Source organism: Piliocolobus tephrosceles, chromosome 18 (genome assembly GCF_002776525.5).
Source record: "Piliocolobus tephrosceles isolate RC106 chromosome 18, ASM277652v3, whole genome shotgun sequence".
NCBI classification, from domain to species: Eukaryota; Metazoa; Chordata; class Mammalia; order Primates; family Cercopithecidae; genus Piliocolobus; species Piliocolobus tephrosceles.
Genome location: NC_045451.1, coordinates 35,484,924 through 35,508,192, shown reverse-complemented (window position 1 = coordinate 35,508,192; position 23,269 = coordinate 35,484,924). Strand labels below are relative to the sequence as shown.

The window sequence follows — 23,269 nt, the reverse complement described above, 5'->3', positions numbered from 1 at the left end:
TAAATAAATAAATAAATAAATAAATAAATAAATAAATAAATAAATAAAATTTTCAAAATAAAAAAAAAAACTTTTAACACATTCTACAAATGTATGGAACTTTACCTATTAGAAGATATCTTTAAAAAATGAGCAAACATATTCAATGATGACACTTTTTTAACATTCCCTTTACAATTAGGATTAATCATAGCATATGCAAAAATTAACTAAAAATGGGTCAAAGATCTCAATGGCAGAGCTAAAACTATATAACACTTTTTAAAAAGTTTAAGTGTAAATCTTTGTGATGTTGGATTAGGCAATGGTTCCTTAGATATGACACCTAAAGCACAAGTAATCAACAACAACAAAAAAAAGAAAAATTGGACTTCATCAAAATGTAAAACTTCTGTGCTTCAAAGGACCACCAAAAAAGTAAAAAGACATGTTTTGCAAATCACGTACCTGATAAGTGACTTATACTTGAAATAAATAAAGAACTCTTACAATTCAATAAGAAAAAGTAAAATAATCCACTTTAAAAATAGGCAAAGGGACCTCTGTGGGCAAGGCATAGCTGAAAAAAAGGAAGCAGAAACATCTGCAGACTTAAACGTCCCTGTCTGACAACTCTGAAGAGAGCAGTGGTTCTCCCAGCTTTGATCTCTGAGAACGGACAGACTGCCTCCTCAAGCGGGTCCCTGACTCCCGTGTAGCCTGACTGGGAGACACCTACCAGTATGGGCCGACAGACCCCTCATACAGGCAGGTGCCCCTCTGGGACGAAGCTTCCAGAGAAAGGATCAGGCAGCAATATTTGCTGTTCTGCAGCCTCTGCTGGTGATACCCAGGCAAACAGTGTCTGGAGTGGACTTCCAGCAAACTCCAATAGACCTGCAGCTGAGGGACCCGTGAGAAGGAAAACTAACAAACAGATAGGAATAGCATCAACATCAACAAAAGGGACATCTTCACCCATCTGTAGGTCACCAACATCAAAGACCAAAGATAAACCACAAAGATGAAGAGAAGCCAGAGCAGAAAAGCTGAAAATTCTAAAAACCAGAGCGCCTCTTCTCCTCCAAAGGATCATAGCTCCTCGCCAGCAACGGAACAAAGCTGGACGGAGAATGACTTCGATGAGTTGACAGAAGTAGGCTTCAGAAGGTTGGTAATAACGAACTTCTCCAAGCTAAAGGAGCATGTTCTAACCCATCGCAAGGAAGTTAAAAACCTTGAAAAAAGATTAGACAAATGGCTAACTAGAATAAACAGTGTAGAGAGACCTTAAATGACCTGATAGAGCTGAAAACCATGGTACAAGAACTTCGTGACACATGCACAAACTTCAATAGCCAATTCGATCAAGTGGAAGAAAAGGTATCAGTGATTGAAGATCAAATTAATGAAATAAAGTGAGAAGACAAGTTTAGAGAAAAAAGAGTAAAAAGAAATGAACAAAGCCTCCAAGAAATATGGGACTATGTGAAAAGACCAAATCTACGTTTGACTGGTGTACCTGAAAGTGAGGGGTAGAATGGAACCAAGCTGCAAAATACTCTGCAGTATATTATCCAGGAGAACTTCCCCAACCTAGTAAGGCAGGCCAACATTCAAATTCAGGAAATACAGAGAACACCAAAAAGATACTCCTCGAGAAGAGCAACCCCAAGACACAAAATTGTCAGATTCACCAAGGTTGAAATGAAGGGAAAAAGGTTAAGGGCAGCCAGAGAGAAAGACCAGGTTATCCACAAAGGGAAGCCCATCAGACTAACAGCAGACCTCTCAGTAGAAACCCTACAAGTAAGCCAGAAGAGTGTTGGGGCCAATATTCAACATTCTTAAAGAAAAGAATTTTCAATCCAGAATTTCATATCCAGCCAAACTAAGCTTCATAAGTGAAGGAGAAATAAAATTCTTTACAGACAAGCAAATGCTCAGAGATTTTGTCACCACCAGGCCTGCCTTACAAGAGCTCCTGAAGGAAGCACTGAACATGGAAAGGAACAACTGGTACCAGTCACTGCAAAAACATGCCAAATTGTAAAGACCATTGATGCTAGGAAGAAACTGCAACAATTAACAGGCAAAATAACCACCTAACATCATAATGACAGGATCACATTCACACATAACAATATTAACCTTAAATGTAAATGGACTAAATGCCCCGATTAAAAGACACAGACTGGCAAATTGGATAGAGTCAAGACCCATCAGTGTGCTGTATTCAGGAGACCCATCTCACATGCAGAAACACACATAGGCTCAAAATAAAGAGATGGAGGAAGATCTACCAAGCAAATGGAGAACAAAAAAAAGCAGGGGTTGCAATCCTAGTCTCTGATAAAACAGACTTTAAACCATCAAAGATCAAAAGAGCCATTTCATAATGGTAAAGGGATCAATTCAACAAGAAGAGTTAACTATCCTAAATATATATGCACCCAATACAGGAGCACCCAGATTCATAAAACAAGTCCTTAGAGACCCACAAAGAGACTTAGACTCCCACACAATAATAATGGGAGACTTTAACACCCCACAGTCATTATTAGACAAATCAACAAGACAGAAGGTTAACAAGGATATCCAGGAATTGAACTCAGCTCTGCACCAAGCAGACCTAGTAGACATCCACAGAACTCTCCACCCCAAATCAACAGAATATACATTTTTCTCGGCACCACATTGCACTTATTCTAAAATTGACTACATAGTTGAAAGTAAAGTGCTCCTCAGCAAATGTAAAAGAATGGAAATCACAACAAACTGTCTCTCAGACCACAGTGCAATCAAATTAGAACTCAGGATTAAGAAACTCACCCAAAACTGCACAACTACATGGAAACTGAACAACCTGCACCTGAATTACAACTGGGTAAATAATGAAATGAAGGCAGAAATAAAGATGTTCTTTGAAACCAATGAGAACAAAGACACAATGTAACAGAATCTCTGGGACACATTTAAAGCAATGTGTAGAAGGAAATCTATAGCACTAAATACCTACAAGAGAAAGCAGGAAAGATATAAAATCGACACCCTAACATCACAATTAAAAGAACTAGAGAAGCAAGAGCAAACACATTCAAAAGCTAGCAGAAGGCAAGAAATAACTAAGATCAGAGCAGAACTGAAGGAGACAGAGACACAAAAAACCCTTCAAAAAATCAATGAATCCAGGAGCTGGTTTTTTGAAAAGATCAACAAAATTGATAGACAGCTAGCAAGACTAATAAAGAAAAAAAGAGAGAAGAATCAAATAGGTGCAACAAAAAATGATAAAGGGGATATCATCACCAATCCCACAGAAATACTAACTACCATCAGAGAATACTATAAATACCTCTACGCAAATAAACTAGAAAATCTAGAAGAAATGAAAAAATTCCTGGACACATACACCCTCCCAAGACTAAACCAGGAAGAAGCTGAATCTCTGAATAGACCAATAACAGGCTCTGAAATTGAGGCAATAATTAATAGCCTACCAACCAAAAAAAGTCCAGGACCAGACAGATTCACAGCCAAATTCTACCAGAGGTACAAGGAGGAGCTGGTACCATTCCTTCTGAAACTACTCCAATCAATAGAAAAAGAGGGAATCCTCCCTAACTCATTTTATGAGGCCAGCATCATCCTGACACCAAAGCCTGGCAGAGACACAACAAAAAAAGAGAATTTTAGACCAATATCCCTGATGAACATTGATGCAAAAATCCTCAACAAAATACTGGCAAACCGTATCCAGCAGCACATCAAAAAGCTTATCCACCATGATCAAGTGGGCTTCATCCCTGGGATGCATGGCTGGTTCAAATATGCAAATCAATAAACATAATCCATCACATAAACAGCTTTTCATGCTAAAAACTCTCAATAAACTAGGTATTGATGGAACGTATCTGAAAATAATAAGAGCTATTTATGACAAACCCACAGCCAATATCATACTGAATGGGCAAAAACTGGAAGCATTGTTGGGGGCAAGCCTCCCAAAATCTGGCCATAAACTGGCCCCAAAACTGGCCATAAATAAAATCTCTGCAGCACTGTGATATGTCCATAATGGCCCTAACGCCCAAGCTGGAAGGTTGTGGATTCACAGGAGTGAGGGCAAGGAACACCTGGCCCGCCCAGGGTGGAAAACCACTTAAAGGTATTCTTAAGCCACAAACAATTAGGATGAGCGATCTGTGTCTTAAGGGCATGTTCCTGCTACAGTTAATTCGGCCCATCCCTTGGTTTCCCACAAAGGATACTTTTAGTTAATTTAATATCTACAAAAACAAAGCTAATGACTGATTTGCTGTTAATCAATATGTGGGTAAATCTGTTTGGGGCTCTCAGCTCTGAAGGCTGTGAGACCCCTGATTCCCCACTTCACACCTCTATATTTCTGTGTGTGTGTCTTTAATTCCTCTAGCGCCGCTAGATTAAGGTCTCCCTGACCGAGCTGGTCTCGGCAAAGCATTCCCTTTGAAAATCGGTACAAGATAAGGATGCCCTCTCTCACCACCCCTGTTCAACATAGTGTTGGAAGTTCTGGCCAGGGCATTCAGGCAAGAGAAAGAAATAAAGGGTATTCAATTAGGAAAAGAGGAAGTCAAATTGTCCCGATTTGCAGATGACATGATTGTGTATTTAGAAAACCCCATCATCTCAGCCCAAAATCTCCTTAAGCTGATAAGCAATTTCAGCAAAGTCTCAGGATACAAAATCAATGGGCAAAAATCACAGGCATTCTTATACACCAATAACAGACAAACAGAGAGCCAAATCACGAATGAACTCCCATTCACGATTGCTTCAAAGAGAATAAAATACCTAGGAATCCAACTTACAAGGGATGTGAAGGACCTCTTCAAGGGGAACTACAAACCACTGTTCAACGAAATAAAAGAAGACACAAACAAATGGAAGAACATTCCATGCTCATGGATAGGAAGAATCAATATCGTGAAAATGGCCATACTGTCTGAAGTAATTTATAGATTCAATGCCATCTCCATCAAGCTACCAACAACTTTCTTCACAGAATTGGAAAAAACGACTTTAAAGTTCATATGGAACCAAAAAAGAGCCTGCATTGCCAAGACAATCCTAAGACAAAAGAACAAAGCTGGAGGCACTATGCTACCTGACCTCGAACTATACTACAAGGCTACAGTAACCAAAACAGCACGGTACCAAAACAGATATATAAACCAACGGAACAGAACAGAGGCCTCAGAAATAACACCACACATGTACAACCATCTAATCTTTGACAAACCTGAGAAAAACAAGAAATGGGGAAAGGATTCCCTATTTAATAAATGGTGCTGGGAAAACTGGCTAGGCATATGTAGGAAACTGAAACTGGATCCCTTCCTTACACCTTATACAAAAATTAATTCAAGATGGATTAAAGACTTAAATATTAGGCCTAAAACCATACAACCCCTAGAAGAAAACCTAGGCAATACTATTCAGGACATAGGCATGGGCAAGGACTTCATGACTAAAACACCAAAAGCAATGGCAACAAAAGCCAAAATAGACAAATGGTATCTAATTAAACTAAAGAGCTTCTGCACGGCAAAATAAACTACCATCAGAGTGCACAAGCAACCTACACAACGGGAGAAAATTTTTGCAATCTACCCATCTGACAAAGGGCTAATATCCAGAATCTACAAAGAACTTAAACAAATTTACAAGAAAAAAACAAACAATCCCATCAAAAAGTGGGCAAAGGATATGAACAGACACTTCTCAAAAAAAGACATTTATGCAGCCAACAGGCACATGAAAAAATGCTCATCACCACTAGTCATCAGAGAAATCCAGATCAAGGGCCAGGCGCGGTGGCTCACACCTGTAATCCCAGCACTTTGGGAATCCGAGGCAGGCGGATCACGAGGTCAGGAGATCAAGACCATCCTGGCTAACATGGTGAAACCCCGTCTCTACTAAAAATACAAAAAATTAGCCAGGCATAGTGGCAGGCGCCTATAGTCCCAGCTACTTGGGAGGCTGAGGCAGGAGAATGGTATGAACCTAGGAGGTGGAGCTTGTAGTGAGCTGAGAGCATGCCACCGCTCTCCAGCCTGGGCGACACAGCGAGACTCCATCTCAAACAAAAAAAAAGAAATCCGGATCAAAACCACAATGAGATACCATCTCACACCAGTTAGAACGGCGATCATTAAAAAGTCAGGAAACAACAGATGCTGGAGAGGATGTGGAGAAATAGGAACACTTTTACACTGTTGGTGGGAGTGTAAATTAGTTCAACCATTGTGGAAGACAGTGTGGTGATTCCTCAAGGATCTAGAACTAGAAATACCATTTGACCCAGCGATCCCATTACTGGGTATATACCCAAAGGATTATAAATCATGCTACTATAAAGACACATGCACACGTATGTTTATTGTGGCACTATTCACAGTAGCAAAGAGTTGGAACCAACCCAAATGTCCATCAATGATAGACTGGATTAAGAAATTGTGGCACATATACACCATAGAATACTATGCAGCCATAAAAAAGGATGAATTCATGTCCTTTGCAGGGACATGGATGAAGCTGGAAACCATCATTCTAAGCAAACTATCACAAGGACAGAAAACCAAACACCACATGTTCTCACTCATAGGTGGGAATTGATCAGTGAGAACACCTGGATACAGGGCAGGGACCATCACACACTGGGACCTGTCAGGGGGTTGGTAGGGGCTGGGGAAGGGATAGCATTACGAGAAATACCTAAAGTAAATGATGAGTTGATGGGTGCAGCAAACCAACATGGCACATGTATACCTATGTAACAAACCTGCACGTTGTGCACATGTACCCTAGAACTTAAAAGTATAATTTATAAATAAATAAATAAAAATAAAAATAGGCAACAGGGCTGGGCACGGTGGCTGACTGGGCGTGGTGGCTCATTCCTGTAATCCCAGCACTTTGGGAGGCCGGGAAGGGCAGATCACCTGAGATTAGGAGTTCGAGACCAGCCTGGCCAACATGGTGAAACCCTATCTCTACTAAAAATACAAAAATTAGCCAGGCGTGGTGGTGCATGCCTGTAATCCCAGCTACTCAGGAGGTTGAGGTGGGAGAATCACTTGAAATCGGGAGGCAGAGGTTGCAGTGAGCTGAGATCACGCCATTGCACTCCAGCCTGGGCAAAACTCACTCTAAAAAAACAAAAAACAAACAAGCAAACAAACAAAAAAGGCAAAGAATCTAAATAGATATTTCTCCAAAGAAGATATACAAATGGCTAATAAGCACATAAAAAGATGCTCCACATCATTAGTCATCAGAGAAATGCAAAATCAAAACCACAGTGAGACATCACCTCAAAACCACTGAGATGGCTATAATCCAAAAAAAGATAATAAAAGTGTTGCCAAGGATGTAGAGAAATTGGAACCCTTATACAATGCTGGAGAAAATGTAAAATGATACAGCCACCTCAGAGAACGCTGGCAGTTCATCAAATGGCAAACACAGAGTTACCATATGTTTTACTCACAGGTATAAACCCAAGAGAAATTAAAATCTATGTCCACACAAAAACTTAACATAATGGTGAAAACAATTCAAATGTCTATGAGTTGAAGAACAGAGAAACAGAATTTAGTCTATCCATACAATGAAATATTATTCTGCAATAAGAATAAATGAAGTACTGATACATGATATGACATGGATGAACCTTGAAAACATTCTGCTTAGTGCAAGATGTCAATCACATAGGACAACGTAGCATATGATTCCATTTATATTAAATGCTCAAAACAGGAAAATCTAGAGAGACAGAAAACAGGTTAGTGTGTTTTTTCATTCCTAGGACCAGGAGGGATGGGGGTCTGGGAAGTGATGGGTAAGGGGTACAGGATTTCTTTTGTAGAGTAATGAAAACATCCTAAAATTGACTGTGGTGGTAGATGTGCAACTGTATGAATATATTAAAAGCCATTTAACTGTACACTTTAAGTGGGTAAATTTTATTTCAATAAAGCTGTCAAAAAAAGAAAGAAGAAAACGGTGAGGACTAAGACGAGGATGTTCACTATGACACTTTTATTGAATATTATGTCGAAGGTCCTAGCCACTACAGTAAAACAAGAACTATATATTAAGGTATAATGGTAGTAATTAAAGAAAGAAAAATGTCTACATAGAAATCCCCAGATAATCTACAAACTATTATCAGTATGTGCATAATCAAAGTTGCTGATTATAAAATTAATACACAAAAAATCAAATTTATTTCTATATAGCAGCTATAAACGGTTAGAAAATATAACATTTTTAAAGATAATCTGTATAATAGTAAACACTTTATATAGTTTTTAAATAGTTAAAAACTATGTAGCTAGACATGAATTGTCATGGACTAAATAATTGTTTGTGTCCCCCCAAAATTCCTATGTTGAAATCGAATCCCAAGGCAATGGTATTTGGAGGTGGAGTTTTGGGGGGATGATTAGGTCAGAGAGTGGAGCAGTCACGAATGGGATTGGTGCCCACCTAAGACAAGGCCAGAGACTTAGCTCCCTCTCTTTCATCCCCACATGAGGAAACAAGAAGTGTGCAACCTGTGGGAGGGCCCTCACCAGAACCCAACCATGCTAGCACCTTGATCTTGAACTTTCAGCCTCTTGAACAGTGAGAAACAAACATTTGTTGCTTAAACTACCCAATCTATGGTAATTTGTTATAGAAGGCCAAACAAACTAAGACATAAATCTAACAGAAAACATTCAAACTTTTTATGGAGAATTATAAAACTCCACTGAAAGACACGGGAAGACATTCAAGGCCCATGGTTATTTTGTTTTCCTGCGATTAAGTTTAAAAGATGGACTGAGACCAGATTATTAAAATCTACCATGTCCTTTCTTTCTACTATTAAATAAACATTGCCCTTTACTGTCCCTTTGTTAAAAACACCTGAAGTCATAATACTCTAGGGCTGTGAGCTTATATGAAGATTTCAGCACTAACAAAGGGGATTGGGGTCAGTGCGGTACTTAAAAGAAGAGGAGACAATTTCCATGCCCCTCATTGTGGAAAATCTTTCTTTTAACACTTTCTGTTCTCAGCAGTGACACCTAGAAAGGGTAATCTGCACTCCCCGTCTCTACATTCTCTTTCCCCACTCACTCCCTGCCCACTGAAACAGGATCCTGTCTCCACTCTTCTCTCCCAAACTGTCTTTGCCTCTACTGCCAACCCAGCGGACACCTCAATCCTATCCCACCCCAGCCCTCTTCCCGGCATGCCACAGCTGGCCACTCTCACTCTGACACCCTCATCCCTTGGTTTCCTTAACACCTCCCTCTCCTCATTCCCTTCCACCTCTCTCCAGCCTCGGTTTCCAGAGCCAGCTGTCCTCTCTCGATCCCTTATAGGTGCAGACATCCTTCAAGGCTCTCCTTTGCACCCAGAGCCATTGTCATTTTCCACTCTGCTCTGTCTTTGGTGACTCATTCAATCCCAGTGCTCACACCAGTGTTTTTCTGATTAAGGGTTTCAACCCAATGGATTGTAAAATACACAATAACAAAATTTACCATTTTAACCATTTTTAAGTCTACAGTTGAATGTAATTAAGTACATTCACCTTGCTGTGCTACCATCACCACCATCCATCTCCAATACTTTCTCATCTTTCCAAACTGAAACTCCATACCCATTAAAAGATGACTCCCCATTCCACACCCAGACCCCAGGAACCACCATTCTACTTTCTGTCTTTATGAATTTGACTACTCTAGGTCTCTCATATAATTGGAATAATAGAGTATTTGTCCTTTTGTGCCTGGCTTATTTCACTTAACACAAGTGAAATGGTTGTGTTCATCCATGTTGTAGCACATTTCAGAACTTCCTTTCTTTTTAAGGCCAATATTCCATTGTATTTTTTAATGAAATAGAATGGATTTATTTTATTTTATTTTATTTTATTTTATTTATTTATTTATTTTTTTGAGACGGAGTCTCGCTCTGTCACCCAGGCTGGAGTGCAGTGGTGCCATCTCGGCTCAATGCAACCTCCGCCTCCCAGTTTCAAATGATTCTTGTGCTTCACCTCCTGAGTAGCTGGGATTACAGGTGCGTGCCACCACACCCAGCTAATTTTTGTATTTTTAGTAGAGATAGGGTTTCACCATGTTGGTCAGGCTGGCCTCAAACTCCTGACCTCGTGATCCACCCACCTAGTCCTCTCAAAGTGCTGGGATTACAGGTGTGAGCCACCGCACATGGCGAATGGATTTTTTAAATGAAGTAAAATAGAAAACATTAGAGTGCATTTCTCGTAATAAGGCCAAGTATTGTTTCACAAAGTGTTTCAGTTGAGTGTGTACATAGCTGTGTTCAAGGTCCCCGGCTATAACATATACCATATCGTGCTTTCCAATCATAAAAGTTTGAAAAACACTGATGTCAGTGGTTGGTGACTCTAAATCTACATTACAAGTCTGGCTCTTCCCTGCGCAGTTCTGGGTAGCTCTATGCACGAGGATCCAGACCCACAGCTGTCACCCTCCCCGCTCCCTCCCCAAGACACATCCTCCTCACAGGGTCCCTACTTTCTTCTCAGGAATTGGGCCCTGCCTGCCTCACTCTGCCCCCAGCAATATAGCTCTAACCCGAGTCATGCAGATTCACTCAACTCTTGCCAGCACTTGTCAATCCTTGCTCAAACTCGATTTCATTCCCCTTCCTTTCACCTCTGCCTATGCCTGTGGATCACTCCCCTTTCTTGAAGACCCCTTCAAATGCCTCCATGTACCTTGAAACACAGTGATTTGCTCTGGCTCCCTCTCCCTTGTTTTTAGAGTCCCTCATCCATTCCTCTAGGCATGGCTCATGTATCAGTTGCATGCCCTTCTGTCTTCCCAATGCCACGGGCTCCTTGGAGACCCAGGACTGTGCCTGACTTGCACACCATTGTATCCTCAGCACTTAAAGAGTAAATTTGCATGAAGTATTTGTTCAATCAATCAAAAACAGACATGGAGAACCCAAGAGCATCAAGGGGAATGTTCACAACTTTGTTTCTTGTCTTTTTCTCCTCATTCACATAGTGCATGTTTTCTCCATTAGAGACACTGAGCCCACTAAGCCACCTGCACCGCCCAGCCTTCTCCCTTCCTGACCAAGGTAGGTGCTGCAAATGGACCCCCAGAGTTCTGACTGCTCTCAGTAGGGTCCTCCCAAAAGCTCCCGTTGCAGAGCACAGGGAGCGCCCAGGGTCCAAAGAAGTAAGCACACATCGACTCACAGCCCCACTGCCATTTGCTGTGGGCTGTCACTGAATTCTCCCTGAAAGAGCCTGCCATTGCTGTATCCCTGAACTCTTTGGGAGGTGGCATTGCACCAGCTCAGCACAGAAGCAAACAATGGCAGCCTTCAGGAATCCCCTGCCTCTGAAGTGGACCTGCTCCCTGCAACAAGTTCTTCTCCCTTTCAATGGGCTATGAGAGTATCTCCCAGCCTTTCCACCTCTTTAACTCTTCCTGTGGAAGGCCCAGCTAATGTCCTTCCTAGGGGACTTTTATCCTGCCATTACCCTACCCGAGGGCCAAACACTGCTCCCAATGGCCCAATGAACCAAATGCAAATTGTTCTTCTCAATCTTCAAAACACTTTGCTGAGGCTAATGACCCACTGTTACATCTGCCCCCTTCGTCCCTTCCTTCCCTCACATCAGTTGTATCCATTTCTTCATTGTGTCTCTTCCAGTTACAATCCCTGTGTACACACACATAGTCCTACCTTCAATTATTTACTCATTATCCAATATTTATTGAGAACTTCTTACGTGCTGGACACATTTGGTGTTCACAGTGCAGCTGGGAACAAAACAGAGCAAATCGGCCGGGCGCAGTGGCTCATGCCTGTAATCCCAGCACTTTGGGAGGCCGAGGCGGGTGGATCACGAGGTCAGGAAATCCAGACCATCCTGGCTAACAAGATGAAACCCTGTCTCTACTAAAAAAATACAAATAAATTAGCCGGGCGTGGTGGCAGGCGCCTGTAGTCCCAGCTACTCGCAAGACTGAGGCAGGAGAATGGCGTGAACTAGAGAGGCGGAGCTTGCAGTAAGCCGAAATCACTGCACTCCAGCCTGGGTGACACAGAGAAACTCCGTCTCAAAAACAAAAACAAAAAAAAGAGCAAATCCCCACCTCATGGAACTTTCGGTCTGGAGCAGAGTTTCTCAACCTCAGCTACTACTGAGGTTTAGGGCTGGAAAATTCTTTGTTGTGGGGGGCAAACTATGCATTATAGGATCTTTACAACACCTTTGGTCTCATCCCAGTGCATGCAGCAGCACTCTCCTCTCCCCAGTGTGAACACCACAGAAGTCTCCAAACACTGCTGTGGAGAATAGGGGATTGAGAACCACTGGTCTAGAGCAGCAGGAGGAGCTTGTTGCAGCTTGCAGATTGCAGATTGCCTGGGGAGCTTGCTACAAAGGCAGGTTAGTAGATCCCTCCCCTAGACAGTCAGATTCAGGGGCTCAGGAGTCTGCATTTCAGTGGTCCTCCAGTTGGTTCTGATTCAGGCCCTCCCAGATCCTCTGCTTGAAGAACACTGGTTAAGTGTTTGTAGACCGGAGACAGGCTGCTGATAATCACATCAGGCCAGCTCATTACAATCATGATATATGGAGGAAATAAGATAGGTGAGCAGGTGCTAGGGGTGACACTGATGTGGCAGCCACACCCAATTCAAGATCAGGACTAATCAATGATTAAGTCAAGTGCTGCAGTGTAGGTAGGGCCAGGTGTGGGAGAGACGGGAGGAAATTGTGACACATTTGCATCTCTGCATCTTTGCTCCTGCCCACTTTTTGGATGTGCATGCCCCCTGCCCCCACCCTCAAATCTTACCCTTCCTTCAAGGCCCACTCAAGTTCAACTTCCTCTGGGCACAGTCTTGCCTAACTTCTCCAGCCTATGAGTGCCTCTCTTCTCAGACAGTTTAACATTCACTTTCTATTTCATTTGTGGCTATTTTGTTGCCCCAAATAGACTTCGAGTCCTCTGAGCACCAAGACCACATCATCTCCTTCTTTACAGACCCTTATCTACAGGCACGCTTCCAGGATCAGGTCTATACAGGTTTTGCTTGGTTGATTGGGTTCAGTCTCTAGAATGAGGCCTGCAAGATAGCATCTATGCAATTTAGGGGGTCAGGGTCTCTGTGAGGGAGGAAGGGAAGCACCTTGTGTGCCTGCTGAACTCCTGGCAGCTAGCCCACCCACCCAAGACCAGGGAGGACTTGCCAGAGCAAGCAGGTAGTAGTTTGGTTGGCATTGCCATAGGCGGTTATGCTTTCCCCCCGTTGACAGGGCAGAAGGAATCCCAGCAGCCCCAGCAACTTTGGGGAGGTGCCGGCAGGGGGCAGGAATCCAGAGCAGCCCTGCTGAAGAGCAAGGGCCAAGATGGCAGCAGGCAATCGGCCTGCAGGGCTGCAGCAAGCCGTGGGGGACCCAGTTGTCCTTGCACAGGATCATCTCAGGGGCAGCAGTAACCGAAAGAAGAGGCAGGCCCAATCAGATCCAAGAAGCCAGGAGGCTCCGAAGATGGTCTTTAAAGCCACCAGTGCCAGACAGCACTCAGGAGCTGCCACCAACCCGGGAACGCTCCCTGGGAAGGTTCGGGGCAGCGACTGGCCGTAAACAAATGTTCAGAAAAAGGTGTCTCATTACTCCCCAGCTCTGGGGGAGTTACAAGGAGGGGATAACAGCTTAAGTGCTCAGCTTTTCCACTGTAGAGCCACACCCAGCAGCGATCCTCACCTGCCCATCCTCGTGGGCAGCCCAGACTGGGAGCACCCATACCTGATGTAGAACCCAAAGGATGAGAAGAGAGCTGTTTTGTTATGGGGAAGTTTAGAGAAGAAGGTGGGATGCTTACTTAGCTAGAGAGACATTTTTTTTCCTATCAACCTGGGGGATGGGCGGTATGAGTAAGGAGGCACTAGCAGCAAAGAAAAAAACACCCCAGCAGCTGGGAGAGAGCGCTCTTTCCAAGAGAGGCTCTGATATGGGTGTATCCTAGAGCAGGAACCTCCCCTAATCCCCCAAACCAGGCAGAGAAACCCCAAGTGTTTCCCTTAAGCCAGAAGAGCCGGCAGAAGGAAGTGGCTGGCATTTCAGTGTATCTTCTGCAAACAGAGAGACTGAGGCTGTGCCCGAATTGAATTTCTGAGTAACACCTCCTGCTGCTCTTTCTTTTGGAGTTTAACTGTGGATTGGGGTGGAGTAGGGGGAGAGCCCAATGAGGGGTTAACTTCTACTGCAGCTCTGACCTTTTGCGCTGAGGATGAGAAAAAAAAAAAAAAAGCCATCTGTTTCAGAAGGAATCACGTTGTTGAGTTTCACAGATCCAGTGGCTATTGGATTATAAGACTTCATTATCACTATCCCTGTCGCACAGCCCACTACAACCGCCACCTAACCCGAAGCTCCTGGAGGTGAAAATGCTTTTTTTTCCCAAGGGTCCTTACGAAAGTTCAGGACTCGAGAGGTAATAAATAAATAAATAATCTATACAATTTTGAGCCCTCCGACCCCGGAGTCCAAACAAATGGCCATAGAACTGTGGGTTTGGAGGACACCGCTCTGATCCATGCGGTCTCTCTGGTATTAAATGGATTTATCGTCAGCCTGGTTGCCTGGAATTCTATCCTGTCCTTCATTTTTCATAGTGGAACAAAGTTGCCTGGGCCCTCCAGCTAGCGCTGGGCAGGGAGCTGGGAGCAAGGATGCTCTTGGAAACGCGGTGACCCAAGCTTAAGCGGCCATGCTCGGGGCTAGGAGCGGACCCCACGGTCACTTACCCCGGGGCGCTGTGACGGAAGCTGCCGCTGCCACTGGCACCCAGGGGCTCGCCGGCCGGCTCCGTGCATCCCGCCCTCTCACGGACTTTCTTACCTCTTAATGTAGTTCCTGCCATACAGGATCTGTTGCAGCAAGGTCACCAAGGCGAAGGCGCAGATGAAGATGAAGAGCAAAGTTCGGTTCCCCAACAAATCCCGGTTGGCCGAGGGGTCCGCGTAGCGCATCCTGGCGACCGGGCGCCGCGGGCGCGGGGTACGGGGCGGCCAGGCAATGACTCGCGGGGTTCAGGGGCACCGCAGGGCGCGCGGCCGACGTGGCGCCTCACAGTGCAGTCAGGCAGGCGGGGGACTTCGCGGGGCAAAGTTTCTGGCTGGCGCGGCCGGACCTGGGGACATCCAAGCTTCGCAGGCGCTGGGGCGGCAGGCAGGACAGGGCCAGTGGCAGGGAGCTCTGCCGCGGCCCGGGGCCTTCCCCACCCCCGGGTACCTTTACCTCCAGGGGCCCGTGCCCGGCAGCTGCCGATCTCCCCGTGGAGGGGCGACTCCAGGTGCCACAAGCCGGAGGCGGCCCCTCCCGCCGAGTTGGTGGCCAATGGGGAGCGGGGCCCGGGCTCCGTCCCCCGTGCGCCCTGGCGCACCGCGCACCGCCCGCTCCAGTCCGGCTCCGGATCGCGGTTGCCCAGCGCGCAGTGCCCTGCCAGGGGCGGGCCACGTCTGATCCCCGGGCCCGCAGCGAGGGATCGCGAAGGTTGGCCTTCGGTTCTGCCGATAGGGACGGGGGAGGGAGGGTACAAAACACCCGTGCAGTCTGGCTAATGATAGGCGGGCCGTGGGGAGGGGGAGGGGCGGAGCGGAAAACGCCGGGTTTGAATCTTGGAATTAAAAAGAGGCCTGGGGCTGGGCGCGGCGGCTCACTCCTGTAATCCCAGCACTTTGGGAGGCCGAGGCGGGCGGATCACAAGGTCAGGAGTTCGAGACCAACCTGGCCAAATGGCGAAACCCGGTCTCTACTAAAAATACAAAAAACAAAACTGGCCGGGCGTGGTGGCACGCGCCTGTAGTCCCAGCTACTGCGGAGGCTGAGGCAGAAGAATCGCTTGAACGGGGAGACGGAGGTTGCAGTGAGCCGGGTCGCGCCACTGCGCTCCAGCCTGGGCGACAGAGCGAGACTCCGTCTCAAAAAAAAAAAAAAAAAAAAAAGGAGGGCAGGAAGAGGAAACAGCCTCTGCGGAGCTAGACTTGATGGAAGGGAGCATTTGCGTGCGGCGCGCAGGGCACTGAGTCACCGCCGTGGCCGCGTCCTCGCGCTCTTCTAGCGATTTCTCCGGAGAAAGCGGAGCAAGGTCAGCCCGGGCAGCCCTTCAAGGACGGCGCGCGCCGCTCCTGCATGCTGATGGCCTGCGGGGCTACCTGCCCGCCCCCCGGCGCCCAACTCCTGCAGGGAAGAAATTCAGGGGCTACCCGACCCCGCCACAGGCCTCTTCCCCCTCCCCAGCCGCAACTCGGCGGCCGTTCGTCAAAGACCCTGTTGTCACCGAGACACTGGGACCTTGTCTCATCCTCGAAACCACTCGTAAATCTTAGGTCAGGCAGCCGGCAGCCTTCGGGGACCACAGTCCCCCCAAAGCTTTAGGAAGTCAGTTACTACATCCGGAAAGATTCGTGCTTCAGAATGCAAGTCAGGGAGAATAGTCACGGAAACGCAATGCGAACGTCGTGCCTCTTCAGAAATTCTTAGCCTGAAATACCGTCCCCACCCCCCAACCCGGCCAGGCGACAGTCCTGGCATCCTGACACCGCAGAGGCTCCAAGCGCTGGGAGTCGCGTGCCCCCAGCGCTCGCCACTGAGGCCGGTTGGAAGATTCTAGGGTGCCTCTTCCCAGGCTCCAGCAGGCACTCCGGGAGGTTCTAGAGTCAGATCAGGGATTCAACCGGGAACCTGACCGAAACTCAAACCTCAGCACAAGAACTTCGATGGGGGAAGTGCCCAGACTCCAACACCCTCTAGACCTTGGCATTTAGTAGTTTCTTCTTTGAACTGGTAAGATCAAGGAATGCACAGTAAAATCTCATGATAAGGCTACCACCAAGAATTCGGGATTTGTGTTAGTTCATAAGGCAGAAGTGGCCCCTGTGCTATCCATGAAGAGTTTCTGTATTTCTCTGCAAGGTCACAGGTAGGCTTTTTAACCAATTAAAGAAAAACTCCAACATTTAGAGGGCCCCATTATTATAATAATTCCTGTATTTGTTTGCTTTCTGGCACACAAAAACGTGCTTCACTTGCATGTATTAATGAATTTTCACCTCCTAGCCCCTGGCTAACCAATTTTACAGCTGAAGGGGCTAAAGCAATACTTGCCCAAAGTAACTCACCTAGCAACAAGTCTTGGGATTCTGAGATGAGGCTCTTTCTCCCACACACACAGGCAGGCTGGTTTCTTGGGAGTGGGACTTGTTCATTTGTCCCCACCACCACCACTGATTTTGACTGAATGCTCCACTCTTGCTGTCTTCCAATTTTTGAACAAGGGGGTTTGCATTTCACTTTGCACTGGGCCAAATTATGAGGTAGGTCCTACACACAGGCTCCAAGTTGACAGTACTAATTTTTCTCTACTTGGTGCTAAAGTATAGAGTTTGAGGGGTACCATCATCTCCACTCCAGGCAAGGCACTGTCATTTCCTTTGTATTCCTACTTATTCTCCACCCCATCAGGTGCTGGCTCTGATGACTGTCTTTGAGTGCATGCTTTCTTAGAAAAACAAAACAAATCTATTTTCAAGTAATGAATCCAAATTATCCTAAGAACTTTTTAATTGCAATATAATGCATTTACAGAAAAGTACACAGATCATAAATGTTCAGCTCGATGGGTTTTCACAAGCTGAACACACCCCTGTAACCAGCACACAGATCAATTATCAGCCTCCAGGAATCCCCTCATGTTCCTTTTTGGTTACTATGTACTCAAGAGTAACCACTGTTCTGACTCCTAACCCCAAAGATCAGTGCTTCCTATTCTTGTGTTTTATATACATACAATTATACATTATATATTATTTTGTGTCTGCCTTCTTTTGCTTAACGTTACTATGAGATTTATCTATGTTGTTGCATATGGTGGGCAGAATTACAACATGACCCCCAAGATTCCTCACCCCTTCTTGTACACACATTCCCCTAGGTATTGATCTAGACACTGCTGTGAAGGGAATTTGCAGATGTAATTGACCTAAATCAGTTGGCTGTAATATCAGGAAATTGTCCTCAGTGGGCATGGCCATATGGAGCCCTTACAAGGGACTGGGCTCTTTCTGGTGAAAGAGATTTGAATCACGAGAGTGACTGATATGAAGGAAATTCTTTGCTGTCTCCATCAAAGACAGAAGGGGTCCACAAGGCAAAGGATGCAGACAGCCTCTAGGAGCTGCGACTGGCTCCTGGTTGACAGCTAGCAAGGAAATGGGGACCTCAGTCCTCCAATCACGAAGCAGACACTGACTTCTGCTAACAACCTGAATATACTTCAAGGAGGATTCTAAGCTCCAGCCACCTACACCTTGATCTCAGCTGTTGGGACCCTCAGCAGAGAACCCAGCTATGCTGTGCCCAGATTTAAGACCTATACAACTGTGAGCCTGTAAGTGTGTGTTGCTTTAAGCTGTTAAGTTTGTGGTAAAATGTTTCAGTGCAATATAAAACTAATACTTTTGTGTGCAGTTATAGTTTGTTCAATCTTATTGCTATATAGTATGCCATCAAATGACTGTGGCACAACTTATCCATTCTACAGCTGATGGACATCTGGGTAGTTGCTGCCATCAGCCTTCAGGTGCATGGTTTTTTGGGTGAAAACATGCATGCATATCTGCTGGTATCTACTTCTAGAAGTAAAATTGCAAGGTCAGAGAGTGTACATATGTTCAGCTTTAGCAATTACTGCCAAAGATTTTCCAGAAGATAAATTATTTTTTAATAGATATTTTATGCAGATTTGCCATGACCTAACAAGGAATTTGTCCCCACACTAAAACTAACTGGCTAACCTAATAGCAAAAAGCCCACCCAGCCAAGAGCCAAGATAGTTGAAGGATAACAACAGCTCCAAAGGCATCCACTCTCCCTTGAGGAGGTAGTCAACGGTTAGGTCTCCTGCATGAATTAGCAGTGAATGAGATTGATGCTGGCATTCGGAATGGCTAGAACTTTGCAGCAAGACTCTATGTACAATAGATTTTGGTCACTTGATCCTCTGCACATGATCAGCAATAGGCCAGTGGTCTCTGCTGACACTGCTCTTCTAATCCTAAAGGCATTTTAATTCTATCTTCATATCAGAGGTATCTTTAACACACACACAAACACCTCACAAGCATCTGTAGTGGAGCTGGAGGCCTAAGATCTCAAGTCCCTTTTGTTCCTATCAGTATGGAGCTAGGTTCCATTTTAAGCCAAATTTATATTCTGATTGTAGAATTGCAGCAAACACTCAGAAGGCCTTGCAAACAAAAGAGTAAACACATGGATAAATGATCACTATGCCAGATTCAGTGAACACCATTTTTATATTCTAATTGCCAGGAGTGGGGACAGCTGCATCATTGTTTAAAACACACACTCATGCACAATTAAGCCAGAACAAATGTCAACACTGGCACCATCTGCTAAATTACTGATAACTGATGGGCATTACTCATGCTGGGAGCATTGTCTGAAATATAAAATGGAAAGACTTTTTCAAAAAGTTAGAGGTTTCTACCAGTTTTAAAAAGCCACTTTTTATATCATACAGCACAACTGCAACCTGTCAGATTATGTAAGTGACATATCACCCATGTGTTCGAGGAGTATGTGATAAGTACATGCTGTTTTTGTGCCTCTTTACATTTATGTTAACAAGCCAGGCCTTCAAGAGGCTGATTCCTGGCTCTGGGACACTTTTTCTCTGATGAGGGTATCTTGCTGCCAGGTGTGCAGAAATGCCCCAATTATAACCTTGCAATCAGAGATCCAGGGTTTTGCCATTACATGGTCAACTGCAGACACAAGACTCTACTTCATCAGTCTTGTTTATAATAAATTATATAACAGAACAATGATTTAAACCCCTTGTTCTGTCCCCTTATGAAGTACAAATTGTATCCAATATAATTTATGAAAAATCATTTATAATCTTGAACCTGGAGATGAAGCCACCTTTCAGCCTTCATATCTCCAAGCTGAGAAGCATCCTCCTGCTGTCTCAGCATCACTCCCAGATATTCTTCTCTTGCATTTGTTCCAGTTTGTTTCAAAGGGTAGAGATATTATTATTATTAATCCATAAACCACCTGATGCATCATAATACAGAAAGATTCTGTTGCACCTCAGGCACGTCACACTCCTACAGTATGTTCCTGTACTTGCCAGAAACAGCATCACTGGAATAAGGTCACTCAGATCACATTCAGTTGACATGCTGGACACAATGGACCTAGAATCTCCTTTTCTTACCTTAAAGGCCAGGCTGTGGGGTAGAAACACTTGTGTCAGGTTCTGCCCTTTGATGAATTCAGCTAAGAAAATATATTTTTTAATTTCCAAGCCAGGGCAGGCCCCTAGATGTGTTTTGTTGGTGGTCTGTATAATGCTGAGGCTTTCAAAGGAATGCCCTATAAATACAGCTGCTTAAAAATGTTTAATGTTCCTTGGGTACCTGAGAAGAGAAAAGGGATGAGTGTTCCACTGTGATCATCTACTTCTGAAGCACCAAGGGATGTTTCAAATCCTAACACCATGACCACAGCAAAGTATGTGTTATTTAACCACCATCCTAAATTCTAAAAGCTCCATACATTGGATAGACATGGCTAGAATGGACACTATGTGCTAGACATTGTGTGACACACTAGGGAAACGAGAACCAGTCATTCACAGTCTGTGCCTAGAAGGGAGTTTAAATTCCCATGAGGAAGACAGACAGTGCCCTATAGTAGGATAAAGATCTGCCTAACCCAAATTGATAGTGACAGAGAGGGCAGTGGGCAGGAGGCAGAACGGCAAGGAAGGTTTCCAGAGGAGGTAGTGTTTGACCTGAATTGTGATGGGTGAGGACGTTTAGCCAGGTAAAGAAGGTGGGACGAGGTACTGTAGGTGGAGGCTGGCAGTGGGTGATGGGGTACAGTCGGCTCAACACAGTTGGAGAGATTAGGCTGGGTGGGTGAGTGGCAGACAGAGCACAGAGAGTTGGGATTTTATCCATGAAACCATTGCAAGATTTTAAGTAAGGGAATGATATCAGATTTGCATTTTCAGATAATCAAGCTGCAGGCTAGTGGAGCACAGTTTGAAGGTGCAAAGACTGAAAAGGCATGGAGATGCCGGCTTGTTTTTGTTTTCCCTGATTAGACCAGACCCCTTCCCTTCTCCTCCCCTTCCCACCACATACCTCATTGGCAGGCAGCCCTACTATTGAGCTCACATTATTGTACCAACTTGAGAATTAGTTCTCTACCTCCTTCCAGGGTAGCAGGAAAAGAGTAGAGAAACATGATTACTGCTTTATAGAAGCTGTCACCATATTAAGTGCTTCATCATTCAATTCACCTGAGATGCATGGAAATAGGTTAAGCTTGGTTGAGGCCGGTCCACTGCAAAACTGTGCAGTTAGCAGAGTTTGTTTTTGGTACATATACCCTTTTGTTACTCTGCAGCCTCCTCTGCTCCATAGGTTCCTGGTATAATAACACTCTCTTCCCCTCCCTTTTGGAACCTCTGCTCTTGGGAAAGGCTTTGATAGCTTTCTCTTAAATACTAGTGTTCCTGATGGGAGAAATTTAACCTGAAGCATCCTCTCTGACTGTAATAAAGGTGGTGTCCTGTTAGAACTGCACTCAGAGCACTGTAAAGAATTATATAAGTAGCCATCACCTTAACCACATCCTCAAACATTTTTAACGCAATCTAGTGGAGAATGATTTTCTGAAATAATACATATCTGATTTTATAACAGAAATAAATGTAAATATGATTTGTTTTATAGAAAATGTCTTGCCCTCTATTAATATGTCAATATTTATATATGAACTACAAGAATAGCTACAACAAGATTGATGTATACTGCCTGAAAGCCCTGAAAACAGATCATTGTCCACAAGTGTAGTTATCAATGTAACAGCCTAGTCTTGCTGTGCTGTGAGTTTCCTGGATTGCCATTACTTACAGGCCAAGTAGACCGTGGTGAATGCCAGAAACTAGCCAACTTTTTCTGAAAGAGCCAGATGAGAAATATCATAAACTTTGTGGCCCAGACAGGTTCTGTTGCAACTCCCAACTCTACCACTGTAGTGTGAAAACATAGTCAATTGAGAATGAATGTGAATGGCCAGAGTTGCTCCACAGACTTGCTAACTCCTGCTCCACATTTTGTGATATGCAGAGCCCATGCAAGAAGTCCCACCTCATTGCCCTGAAGAGTCACCATAAAAGGCATTCCATGTTTAGATGTCATATTTACAAAGGCCTAATAAATAACATGTTAATCTATTATCCACCATCAACATGTTAGCACAGTTTTATTTATCCTTGAAGTGAACCTGGAGATCACAGGATGACCTTTCTATGCATACACTCTACTCTAACTTTGACCGACAGTCTCATAAATACATGTCCTGGGTCACCATGGACAACTGAACAAATACATGGGTTGCTTGGTGAGATTTCACCTCCACTTATGAAGACAATAAATTCTTATGTCCTAAAAGTCAGCGTGTCAGTTAAGTAAGGTCTTTTCACGAAAGGAACGGGAACCATAGAGAAATTTATTATCTCATGTATCAGGAAATCTAGAGGAGGGGTGGGTTCCACAATTGACTGATCAGTATCCTATGACCCCAGCTTCTTTCCTTCCTTTGCTCTACCATCTACAATATAGGCTTCTGCCTAAGAGGAGCTGTCCTCATGGTCAGGGGATAGGGGCCAGCTGTAACTGGGACAATAGCAGGAGAGAAGAGAGCAGAGGGGAAGGGAGAGGAGGGGAGGGAAGATTCTCTTCCAGCCTGAGACCAATAATAATCACCAGACGGATGCCATGCAGTGGTTGGCTTATGCCTCGGTTCCTGAACCAATTACTGACAAGGGGATGATAGCATCATAGTTGGCTTAGTTGGCTAAAAGCCCTCCCCAGGAGCTGGGGTCAAGTCCAGAACCACAGTGCTGCTACTTGGACAGAGATGCAATGGACTTTGGAGTCAACCCGCATGTCCTCTATGATCCAGAACAGCACTTTCTTCTACTTATTTTCCCCTTTCCTCCTTTCAATGGAACACGGTTGCTGTGATTAGGAGTAGTGCTGATGGCAGAAAAACAAGAGGATGGTGACATGTCCTCCTCCAACATCCCAGAAATGTTGTTTTGGAACCATATGCAGAATTGTGGCA

At 44.6% G+C, this 23,269-nt stretch overlaps 1 protein-coding gene across 3 annotated transcripts in view; it reads right to left on the bottom strand.

Moving 5' to 3' along the window:
- ST8SIA5 (ST8 alpha-N-acetyl-neuraminide alpha-2,8-sialyltransferase 5) overlaps positions 1-15,732 on the bottom strand; it is an 87,641-nt gene extending 71,909 nt beyond the window's left edge. For 2 of the 3 annotated variants that reach the window (XM_023207470.2, XM_023207472.2), the window contains exon 1: positions 14,942-15,374. In XM_023207470.2, the coding sequence (XP_023063238.1) occupies positions 14,942-15,072 (131 nt within the window). In that variant the 5' untranslated portion in view covers positions 15,073-15,374. Of the gene's footprint in view, positions 1-14,941 lie in introns of all 3 variants that reach the window. The other variant, XM_023207471.2, reaches the window with a different exon arrangement.
- Between the last annotated feature and the right edge of the window lie 7,537 nt (positions 15,733-23,269).